The sequence below is a fragment of the Triticum aestivum genome, chromosome 1D (assembly GCF_018294505.1).
Source record: "Triticum aestivum cultivar Chinese Spring chromosome 1D, IWGSC CS RefSeq v2.1, whole genome shotgun sequence".
NCBI classification, from domain to species: Eukaryota; Viridiplantae; Streptophyta; class Magnoliopsida; order Poales; family Poaceae; genus Triticum; species Triticum aestivum.
The window spans coordinates 385,357,819-385,370,110 of record NC_057796.1 but is presented as its reverse complement, the minus strand read 5'-3'; the positions used below and the strand labels follow the sequence as shown (position 1 = coordinate 385,370,110).

Sequence of the window (12,292 nt, the reverse complement as noted above, 5' to 3'; positions counted from 1 at the left end):
ATTTCCAACACAATTGAAGAATTCTTGGATACGTTCTTTTCCCATAATGTTCCCTTGCCCCAAGATAAAAGTTTTAGCATCCAGATTGCCCGTACGTCCTATCATAGGAGTTAGGCCATCATCTGTTGGTGCCATACCGAAATCACTCATGATTGCAAGCAAAGAATAGATCTGACGAGAAAACAGCGAACGGAAAAAGAGAGGCGAATAAAACGGCAAATTTTTGTGAAGTGGGGGGAGGAAAACAAGAGGCAAATGGCAAATAATTGAAATTGTGAGGAGATGAGATTTGTGATTAGGAACCTGGTATGTGTTGAAGATCCTCCCCGGCAACGGCGCCAGAAATTCCTTTTGATGTCTCCCTAGCTATGGCGCCAGAAAGCTCCTGTCTGCTAGCACCACGTCGGTATTTCCCAAAGAGGAAGGGATGTGCAGCACAGCGACAGTATGTATTTCCCTCAGTGATGAAACAAAGGTTATCGAACCAGTAGGAGAACCATGCAACACAATGTAAACAACACATGCACACAAATAACAACACCTCGCAACCCGACGTGTTAAAGGGGTGTCAATCCCTTCCGGGGTACGGCGCCTCAAGATAGGCAAGCGGACGTGAGATAAAATTGTAGTAGATTGATAGATCGAACGCCAAATAAAATAAATAGAAATAAAACGCAGCAAGGTATTTTTGGTTTAATAGATCTAAAAATAAATGCAAGAGAAAAATATATCGCAAAGGCAAATATATGAGAAATAAGACCCGGGGGCCGTAGGTTTCACTAGTGGCTTCTCTCGAGAAAAATAGCAAACTTTGGGTAAACAAATTACTGTTGGGCAATTGATAGAACTTCAAATAATCATGACGATATCCAGGCAATGATTATTACATAGGCATCACGTCCAAGATTAGTAGACCGACTCCTGTCTGCATCTACTACTATTACTCCACACATCGACCGCTATCCAACATGCATCTAGTGTATTAAGTTCATGGAAAAACAGAGTAATGCAATAAGAACGATGACATGAATCACATGATGTAGACAAGATCTATCTATGTAGACATAGACCCCATCGTTTTATCCTTAGTAGCAACGATACATACGTGCCGTTTCCCTTTCTGTCACTGGGATCAAGCACCGTAAATCGAACCCACTACCGGGCACCTCTTCCCATTGCAAGACAAATAGATCAAGTTGGCCAAACAAAACCCAAATATCGGAGAAGAAATACAAGGCTATAAGCAATCATGCATATAAGAGATCAAATAAACTCAAATAACTTTCATGGATATAAAAAGATATAACTGATCATAAACTCAAAGTTCATCAGATCCCAACAAACACACCGCAAAAAGAGTTACATCATATGGATCTCCAAGAGACCATTGTATTGAGAATCAAAAGAGAGAGAGGAAGCCATCTAGCTACTAACTACGGACCCGTAGGTCTACAAAGAACTACTCACGCATCATCGGAGAGGCACCAATGGAGGTGGTGAACCCCATCCGAGATGGTGTCTAGATTGGATCTGGTGGTTCTGGACTCTGCGGCGGCTGGATGAATATTTCGTTGACTCCCCTAGGGTTCTGGGGTTTTTGGGGTATTTATAGAGCTAAGAGGCGGTCCGGGGAGCACCCGAGGTGGGCACAACCCACCAGGGCGCGTCTGGGCCTCCTGGCGCGCCCTGGTGGGTTGTCCCCTCCTCGGGACTCCCCCCAGGTGCAACTAGGGCCTAATATCTTCCTTCCGGTCCATAAAAAATCTCCGTGAAGTTTCTTTGCATTTGAACTCCGTCTGATGTTGATTTCATGCGATGTAAATAACATGCAAAAAACAGCAACTGGCACTTGGCACTATGTCAATAGGTTAGTACCAAAAAATGATATAAAATGACTATAAAATGATTATGAAACATCCAAGATTGATAATAAAACAGCATGGAACAATCAAAAATTAAAGATACATTGGAGACGTATCAATGGCCCACGGTTGTTTGTACGAAACCGGGCTCGGAAAGAGTCCTTGTACGTCTGTGGACTAGCTAGGTTTTAATGCACCTATGGTGTTGAAGAACAAGGAGAAAAATGATCAAAGAAAAAGGGCAAGGTCATATAGGTTCAAACCGTACTATAGGCCTATCCATATTGTGCCTCCGTTGATGCCCAAGGTATTTCGAGTGCATAATTATGCACACGCGGTACAAATGCCACGAATGTGTGTGGCAATCGACGGAGGCGGAACTGCTAGTCTAGCTCTGGAGTTGCCGAGCTGTCATCGTGCAGAGTCGACCAGACTCGTTTAACACTGTCTGGTGGCTTTATGGCCGATAAGGTGTGCGGCTCGATAAGGCCGCTTTGTATCTCGACTGCGAGGGCCGTGGTGTGTTCCTCTGTACGGAGGGAACGCTCCGTGTTTCCATTAATTGTAATAACGCCGCGGGGTCCGGGCATTTTGAGCTTTAAGTAAGCATAATGCGGGACCGCATTGAAGCGGGCGAAGGCGGTTCGTCCAAGTAGTGCGTGATAACCATTGCGGAAGGGGACGATGTCGAAGATCAAGTCTTCGCTTCGGAAGTTGCCCGGCGAACCGAATACCACTTCCAATGTTATTGAGCCCGTGCAGCGGGCCTCTACACCAGGTATTACTCCTTTAAATGTGGTTTTAGTGGGCTTGATTCTTGACGGATCAATACCCATTTTGCGGACAGTGTCCTGATAAAGCAGGTTAAGACTGCTGCCGCCGTCCATAAGGACTCGCGTCAGATGGAATCCGTCGATGGTTGGATCAAGGACCAAGGCTGCCGAACCTCCATGATGGATACTGGTCGAGTGATCCTTTCGATCGAAAGTGATCGAACAGGCCGACCAGGGGTTGAATTTTGGGGCGACCGGCTCTATGGCGTGGACGTCCCTTAGCGCACGCTTGCGCTCCCTCTTGGGGATATGTGTAACATATATCATATTCATTGTTTTCACCTCGGGGGGGGGGGGGATTTCTCCTGTCCCCTGTGTTCGGTGGGCGAGGCTCTCATCGTCCTCTCTTGGCGGCCTGTTTCCCTTACGTTCGGTGTTTAACTTACCATCCTATTTAAAGACCCAATAGTTTCTGTTCGAATGATTGGCAGGCTTGTCAGGGGTGCCATGAATCTGGCAAGGCCGATCAAGTATTTTGTCCAAGCTAGATGGACCATCTTTGTTTCCTTTAAATGGCTTCTTCCACTGTCCGGATTTGGAGCCGCTGAATCCGGCGTTGACTGCCGTGTCTTCGGTATCGTTATTGTTGTTTCGGCGCTTATGTTTGTTGCATCGTGGCCTACCGTTGCCGTCTCTGGCTTCGGAGGTGTCTGGGTCGCTGGTACTGTTGCTTCTACGAGCTAACAAGCTATCTTCCCCTGCGCAAAAGCGGGTCATGAGTGCGGAAAGGCTGCCATGGACTTCGGCTTTTCTTGGCCGAGGTGTCTAGCGAGCCACTCATCCCGGACGCTGTGTTTAAAGGCCACGATGGCTTCGGCGTCCGGACAATCGACAATTTGGTTCTTTTTAATTAAGAACCTGGTCCTGAGTTTCCAGGCTGACTCTCCGGGTTGCTGGATTATGTGGCTGAGGTCATCGGCATCTGGGGGCCGAACATAGGTACCTTGGAAGTTGCCTCTAAAGGCATCTTCCAAATCTTCCCAGCTACCAATAGAGTTTTCTGGAAGGTTGTTTAACCAGTGCCGTGCTGGTCCCTTGAGTTTTAGGGGGAGGTACTTGATAGCGTGAAGATCGTCACCGCGAGCCATCTGGATGTGGAGAAGAAAATCTTTGATCCACACTGCGGGATCTGTCGTTCCGTTGTATGATTCAGTGTTCATGGGTTTAAACCCTTCTGGGAACTGGTGCTCCATTACTTCATAGGTGAAGCATAAGGGGTGTGCGGCGCCTCTATGTCGGGCGACGTCACGACAGAGTTCGGATGACGTCCGTATACGGTTTTCGGCCCGGGTGAGGTTGTGCTTATCGCGCCAGGCCTGATGGCCGTCTTCTCGCGTTAGGGCACGCCCCCTCGATCCATAAATTGATCTGGTCTGACCGGCTCTATTGTCCAAGTCCTGTCATAGGTCATAGGTGTATCCTGGAGCCGCTGTCTCTCTGCCTCTGCGGCGAGGTGGTGCGGGTTGGTGTTCGGCTTGAGTGGCCGCTCTGTCTCGTCCGCGCGGTGGCTGATCTGGCTCATCAGCGCGGTTGTGTTTTGACGGTATTGGCTCAAGGGCCTCGTCGTCAAATTGTGGCAGTAGCCGACGCTTCGGATAACTCCTTGCTGGGCGTTGAAGGCCATACTCGGCAGCTAGGACCTGGGTCCATCTGTCATTGAGTGTATCCTGTTCGACTTGGAGCTTTGCTACTTCTTTTTCAAGCTTCTCACAGTGGCGATTAGCTGGCGCTTAAAGCGCTCCTACTCGAGTGGTTCCTCTGGCACGATGAAGTCTTCGTCGCCGAGGCTCACATCATCCTCGGAGAGTGGTAGATAGTTACTATCTTCCGAGTCATCGTTCCCGACCGGATCGTCAGGGTTAACTTGCCCCTCCTCCTGATCATCATGTTCAGATGTTGGCTCGACGGGGCTTCGGGGTCTTCGGCGTTCTCCGGAGTGTTATTGTCTCCGGTGTCGGTATTGCTGTCTTTGTCACGGCGCAATTTTGAGCGGCGCCGCTGACGCCAACGCTTCGGTGGTACATCAGTAGTACTGTCCTCAATCGGATCTTTCCTGCCTTCACCATCATCCTCTTTGGGTGTATCCACCATATACACGTCGTATGTGGAAGTGGCCGTCCAACATCCAGTAAACGGCGGGTCTTGGCCTTCTTTGTCTCCGGCATCATCGTCCACACCGTCGATGTCTTCGGAGGCGTAATCCAACATGTCGGTTAAGTCTTCGACAGTGGCTATGAAGTGGGTGATGGGTGGGACGTAAAATTCCCCGCTCTCAGCCCCTAGTCCGGGCTGGGCGTAGTTCGGAAGTGATTCCTCTGTGATGGCGAGGGATCGCATTAAGTCTAGAGCCTCGCTTAGAGGTGAGGATTGGACGGAGAGACAAGGGTCTTTGGCGCCAGGCGGGGCAAAAGCCTCCTGGCCATGCTCACCTGTCGTAGACCTCGAGAGTTCGGGATTAGCGTCCGAGGACGAGTCCGGCTTTCCAACAATAAGGGGAATATGGTTTGACTCCGGGCTCGCCGATGACACAGTCTCCTCTGGGTCTCTGGTGGTGAGGTCTATAATTGCAGAGAGTCCGGTGGGCTCCAAGCTCCCTTCTTCGGACCCAGTGGTTTCCTCCGGATCTAAGGCTAGAGCGGTGGTCGAGGCCGCGAACCCTTCGAAGATCAAGTCTCCTCGGATATCAGCGACATAATTCAGGTTTCCAAAACTGATTTGATGACCAGGGGCGTAGCTGTCGATTTGTTCGAGGTGGCCAATCGAGTTGGCACACAGCATGAAGCCGCCGAACACAAAAACTTGGCCGGGGAGGAAGGTTTCCTCGGAAACAGCGTCGTTGGTGATGTTTAAACGAACCATCAAACCTTCTGCTGACGACACAGCGGAACTCTCAATGAAAGCACCAATGTCGGTGTCAAAACCGGCGGATCTCGAGAGGGGGTCCCGAACTGTGCATCTGAGGATCGAAGGTAACAGGAGACGGGGGACACGATGTTTACACAGGTTCGGGCCCTCTTAATGGAGGTAATACACTAATACCCTACTTCCTGCTTGATTGACTTTGATGAGTATAGGGGTTACAAGAGTTGATCTACCTCGAGATCGTAATAGCTAAACCCTAGATGTCTAGCATGTATGATTGTGATCTTAGCCTCTACGGACTAAACCCTCCGGTTTATATAGACACCGGAGGGGCCTAGGGTTGTACAGAGTCGGTTTACAGAGAAAGGAAACTACATATCCGAACGCCAAGCTTACCATCCACGCAAAGGAGAGTCCCATCCGGACACGGGGGAAGGCCTTCTATCTTGTATCTTCACGGCCCATCAGTCTAGCCCATGTCACATAGCCCGTACGCCCGGGGACCCCATAATCCAGGACTCCCTCACCGGCCACGCACGCTGCCATGGCCATCGACCTCAACGCCACACATGTGGCTGGTGGATCGTCCATCGGGGGCCAGAGGAAACGACCGCGGGAGATCCCCGCCGGCATGCATCCCGACGCTCGCAACCCGTTCGACACAATGCGGCCATAGACGACGATACAACCAACCATTTCATCATAGAGAACATCATCTTCGAAGGCGGTGGGGGTGGCACCGCCCTCGATGTTGACAAGACCCAAAGCCAAGACGGCCGAGGCCCATTCATGGCCGGCCACGAGGGCACAGCTGACACCTTTGCTCAAGTTCATGGAGGCACGACCGGCCCCTTCACGCAATACCAAGATGGCATGGCAACACTTTTTCACGGGCCTTTTTTAAGTTTAATTTTTTCTGCGTGGACGAGAATTGGGTCGGATAAAACACACGGTCCGACACAGGCAGATGACGAGTGGGTAGCCGATCCAAATGAACAAAATGCGGATAAAACACGTGTCTGTTTTGGTCGGCGCGTTGGAGTTGCTCTAAGGGCAACTCCAACACACGACCCTAAACGGACGTCTGTTTTGTCTGGATTTTGTCCGTTTGGGGTTGACAATGGGGCCGTGTCCGCCTGAATTTGGGTTTGCATCGGCCGGGCGCCCAACACGCGGACGCATCTTCCGCCCCATCTCGTTCGCCGGAGGCCAAGTACAACAAAATGAAGCATAGCAAAAATAGTTTAAATCAAACATAACAACATGTTCGAAATAGTCTTTTATTACAATCCAATTAAAATTTTAAAAATATCAAATAGTCTTACAAAACCACTCAAAGTTTGTGCACAGGAAAAGTGATTAAACCGATAAATCTACCGATTGCCAATGTGATCCCACATGTGCTCAACCAAGTCATCTTGCATCTGCGTATGAGTGTTTCGATCACGCAACTCACGATAAAATTGGAAAAACTATTCAAAGGTTGAAGGAGGTGGGTGCTCAAGCTCAACATTCTCACCCTGGAAATCAAACCATTGGTCGTAGATACTGCCATCACACTCATCCTCAATGATCATGTCATGCATGGTCACACAAGCAGTCATCACCTCCCAAAGCTTCTGAGTGCTCCATGTCAATGCATGGTTTCAAACAATACCCCATCGATACTAAAGCACACCAAATGCACGCTCCACATCTTTCCTAGCACTCTCCTGCATTTAGGCAAACCTCTATCTCTTCTCTCCTTGCGGATGGGGTATGGTCTTCACAAGAGTGGACCACTAGGGATAGATACCATCAGTTAGATAATATCCCTTCTTGTAGTGGTGACCATTGATCTCAAAGTTGACCTCCGGGCAGTGACCTTCTGGAAGCCTTGCAAACACTGGAGACTGCTGAAGAACGCTAATATCATTGTGAGAACCAGCCATGCCGAAGAAAGAATGTCGTATCCACAGATCTTGTGAAGCCACAGCTTCAAGTATGACAGTGGCACCTTTCACATGTCCCTTGTACTGCCCCTGCCAAGCAAATGTATAGTTCTTCCACTTCCAATGCATACAATCGATACTACCAAGCATGCCCGGAAAGCCCCTCTCGGCATTATCGTTAACAACCTCTCTGTATCAGCGGCATTTGGTTCTCTTAGGTATTCAGGACCGAACACTGCCACCACGGCCTTGCAGAAACTATACATTGAGAGGAGACATGTGGACTCACTCATACGCACATACACATGTACAAGATCACCGGGAATTCCATATGCAAGCATGCGAATAGCCGCAATGCATTTCTGGTAAGAAGAGAAGCCGAGTTTGCCAAGGGTGTCCTCTTTGCATTCAAAGTATGGGTCATATGCAACCACTCCTTCCCAAATACGATTGAAGACATGCCTCCTCATTCGAAAGCGGCGACGAATTTGATGTGGTTTGTAGAGTGCGGTTCTCTCAAAGTAAGCGGAATAGAGGAGGTGGTGCCCTTTCTCCCTATTGCAGTCCAAGGCCGGAGCATGGCCGGGGATTGATCCCCTGAACCGAGGCCGCATCCTACTGATGTGGTCATGAACGACCAATGCTGCCACCACTATGTCCTCATCGTCCGAGGATGAATCATCCGATGAACAAATGAAGTTGTGAAAGAAGTACTCATCTCCGCTATCCATGGTACCTTGCGAGCAAAGCGTCGAACACCTTGCGGGCGTGGTGGAGACGCGACTGGAAAGGGCACGTCGAGGCCGTTGGTTCGCACCAAGGTGGACGTTCGCGGGCGGAGGGCGGAGCGACGACTAGGGAGGAAGAAAAGGGGCTGCTCCACCGACGGGCAAAGCAAGGTGGATGACGGGCATGGCGGCGGCGATGGCGAGGGGCCGAGTGTGGAGCGACGAAAAGGGAGGAAGAAATGGGGTTGTGTCTCTGACGGGCGGGCCAGGGGAGGACAAGGGCGCGCGTCCCGCCCGTCCGCGCGCTATCCGTTTGGCCGTAAACGCGGCCCAAACTTGGGCCGAAAATGGGTCGAAAGCGGACCGAAAACGAACATTTATCCGTTTGCTTCTGCGTGTTGGCCGCGATTTGTGTATGTTTACCTTCAAACGAACGCGATCGGACGATTTGGGGTCATGCGTTGAAGTTGGCCTAACGACCATGCCACGCTAGCTCCTCTATCTCAACGAAGTGAACGAACCCATGGGAAAGCAACGAAGAAAAGTCACTCCCAGCACACGCTTGCTAATATCTGGCGTCGTCACCAAACCACCCGCCTACATACGTGCGCGGGCCTGCGGCGACGAAGGGCCGTTCGACACGCGAGCAGGCGCGCTGTTGCCCGACAGCGACGCCTTGTCGATCGCTCGCCCGGGCCACAGTCTCCACCACCCCCGGGATCGAACCGACGACGCCGATCGCCCCCGCCCGCCACGAAAGATCCCATCCCTTACATGCGCGGCGCCCAGTCGTCCGGTCGGATCGGACGCATATCTCCCCAGCCGACTTCGCCCGCCCGGATCGCTTTTCGTCCGCTACTTAGCTTACCACAGTACTACTACTACTACGTGCTGCTTCCTAGCTAATCGGAGAGCAGCGCGTGTGTGCTGGTGCGGGCCGGTCACGCACGCACGTACCCACCGAGAGAGAGAGAGAGGAGAAGCCAGCCGCGACGTTAAAAAGATCGCCCGGGAGGAACGTTTCCCGCGGGACACCATGAAGCTGCCGCGGTGGGACGTGGGCGCCGCCGCCGGGGCCGAGAGCGCGCACGCCGACGCGCAGCAGCTCACGCCGCCCGCCACGCCCGGCGCGGACGATCGGGCGGCGACCGGCTCCCGCAGGCGGCCGGCCGGGGGCGGCGGCGAGGGTGACGGGGGCGCGTTCGTGTGCCGGACGTGCAGCCGGCGGTTCCCGACGTTCCAGGCGCTGGGCGGGCACCGGACGGGCCACACCCGGCTGCAGGCGCGCCAGCAGCGGCCGGTTACTCGCAAGCCTCGGCCGCACCACGAGTGCGCCGTCTGCGGGCTCGAGTTCTCCATGGGCCAGGCGCTCGGCGGCCACATGCGCCGCCACAAGCAGGTTGAGCCACAGGCGCACGTGGAGGAGGCGCTGGGCGCAGTGCACATGCGCCGGCACAAGGAGGCCGGCACGCAGGTGCCTGTGGAGGAGGAGGTGGCGCTGGGCGGGCACAAGCAGGCCGGCGCACAGCCGCCTCAGGCGCGTGCGGAGGAGGAGGAGGCGCCAGGCGGGCACATGCGCTGGCACGAGCAGGCCGAGGCACAGGCGCCGCGCGTGCAGGATGAGCACCACCAGCAGGAGGAGGAGGCGCTGGACTTGAACTGCCCGCCGCCGCTGGAGGATCATCGTGGCGGCGACGACCGAGGAGACTGTTCCGCCGGATCGTCCGACCCTCCTCTGCTCAACCTCCTCGTGTAGCCGCCGGGCTGGTGATTCTGAGTTCGTGTCTGTCTGGATCGATCTTATTACCATTCATCGTGGAAGAAAGTCCATGTGGCGATAAATAAACAAGGTACTTTTACGTAGTTATTACGTGCTTTTCATGTTCCATGGCTATTGCCATTTGGCACGTCTAGAATCTAGTCAGTCTCATGTCATAGAATCCGGACATGTACGCTGCTTTTAATCATGCACGCATACGTGAGTGGGTCGCAAGAGCACGTCGTCCGAGGAGCGCGAGGCGGATCCGGTGCCGACAACGAGCATCAAGCGATCTCCTCCGTCCATTCTCCACTCCAACATGTAACGTCCGCCGCTAACTACCATGTTTGTCCCAAATGACTTCTTTGCAAGAATGAAGATAAATAAATAATATTCACTCCGTTCCAAAATATAGGATGTTTTGGTATTTCGATATTGACTATGTACCGTGGTTGCTTTTCGTAAAAAGAAAAATCATGTAACATCCGCAGCTAATTACAGTACCATGTTTCTCCCAAACTACTTCTTTGTAAGACTGACAAGCTCCATACGCGGAGCATTCGTTGTCCTCTTGGCAGCATCGTGATTGTTTGAATCCCTACACCTAGTAGGCCTGTAAAGAAGCAAAGCAGCCGACTGATTCCATGGCTGGTCGAAGCTCTGGCACACGTGACGACGTGAACTTCTCCACGTAGTAGAATCTGGAAATTCATAGCGGAAGAGCATCTTTCTTCCAAGAAAACCGTTAAGATGGCAATGTCCCCTTTGTCCCCAGCTTGCAAAACGATCTTATATTATGAGAAGAAGGGAGTAGTTAAAAAGATATGATAAAACTAGGGACAACCAACACAAGGCGTAATCCAGGGATCAGCCCCCCTCACCCCCCCCCCCCCCCCCCCCCCCACACTCCCCGCGTCGCCTTCCTGGCGACTCGGGGGGAACCCTAGTAGCGCCGCCGGCAGCACCCCAGATCTGCCTCCTTCGCGTCGCCACCGCCGGAGGGGACGCCGGAGAAGTCCGGGCGTGCCCAAGGAGGGTGGCAGCGGGGCGTTCCTGCATCCTGCGGCGTCTTCAGGTGGGGCCAGGCCTCTCGTCGGCGCGGGGTGGTTCCGCGGCGGAGCTCCTCTGCGTGCGGCGGCGCCACCCCTCTCCAGCCGGCTCTCAAGTCCCCAGCTGCATCCTCTCCCTAGCTACAAGCACGAGCTCGGCGGATCTGGCCATGGGGGCCGTTGCGGAGGGATTCTGCGGGTGTGACGCGCTGGCCGTGCGTGGCGGTGTGTGGGGCGCCCTCTTCTTCGTCCTCGGACGCGGTGTTTTGGCTCCTAGGTGCATATGCACCCATTGTCTAAATACATATTTTGAAAAGTTGAAAAATTCGGAACAAAAATCCTGCGGGTATATCCGGACATTCTATGTGTGTGCACAAAGTTTCGGTGAAAAACAACGTTTTTTGTGGCTTGTGTAAAAAAGATAAAGAAATGCCTCGTCAATAGTTATAATGAAGCATCAGAAATTGTCTTTTTTACGGAAGCCACAAAAAACCTCGTTTTTCACCGAAAACTTTGTGCACGCACATAGAATGTCCGGATATACACGCGGGTTTTTTGTTCGGAATTTTTCAACTTTTCAAAATGTGTATTTAGACAATGGGTGCATATGCACCTAGGAGCCATATGCACCTTCGACGCGGCGGCCTGCACATGGTGGATCTCGCCTTTGCTGTTACGATCCCCCGACTGGCTTTGGAACCTGTGTTTTCCAGGGTCCAGCTTGCCGGCGTCCTCCCGTAGCGGCTTTGGCCCGGTGCTCCTGAAGCTGCGCTCTTTCCCGCTTCATGGGTTCACCGGTGTTTTGGCGGCTCCGGCTTCGTCGATCCAGGTCTGCGTTCTCCGGATCCTGGCTCGTCGACTTGCCAGATTCCATTGCATCCCGTGTGTTGGTTCCTCTACGTCTTGTCGTCGCCTCTCCAACCTCTACCGCCACCCCTGCCTTGCCCCTCCCCCGCCAGGTCCAATGCTCGTGCTTCCGTGGCATAGCTCCCCATCCGGCGATGGCGCCCCAAGCTTACCCATCCTTGAATCTAGTTCCGACGGCTTTGGGATTGTTCGGACATTGGCCGGGGCGAAATCCCTGCTTGATGCTGGCAGCGGCGACACCTGCGGATGTCGTACCCTTCTTGAAAGCGCTGCTACGGCCTATTCTCCGAGCCCCTCTTCGAGCGCTGGGGGAAACCCCAGATCCAGTTCCTCGAATCGGATGACGGCGGCGCCTCGGCGTCGTTCCCCTTCATGATGGCATCGTCTTGCTGCTCGTGCCG

General features: G+C 52.8%; 1 protein-coding gene across 1 annotated transcript; it reads left to right on the top strand.

Annotated features, from left to right (window-relative positions):
- The first annotated feature begins 9,048 nt into the window (after nt 1-9,048).
- On the top strand, nt 9,049-10,322 carry LOC123170496 (uncharacterized). Its single transcript, XM_044588362.1, has one exon. It carries the CDS (start codon nt 9,253-9,255, stop codon nt 9,970-9,972), a length of 720 nt encoding a protein of 239 aa, XP_044444297.1. The 5' UTR covers nt 9,049-9,252; the 3' UTR covers nt 9,973-10,322.
- The last annotated feature ends 1,970 nt before the right edge of the window (nt 10,323-12,292 follow it).

Coding starts and splice junctions, on each gene's coding strand:
- LOC123170496 (XM_044588362.1), top strand. CDS start 9,253: ATGAAGCTGCCGCGGTGGGACGTGGGCGCCGCCGCCGGGGCCGAGAGC.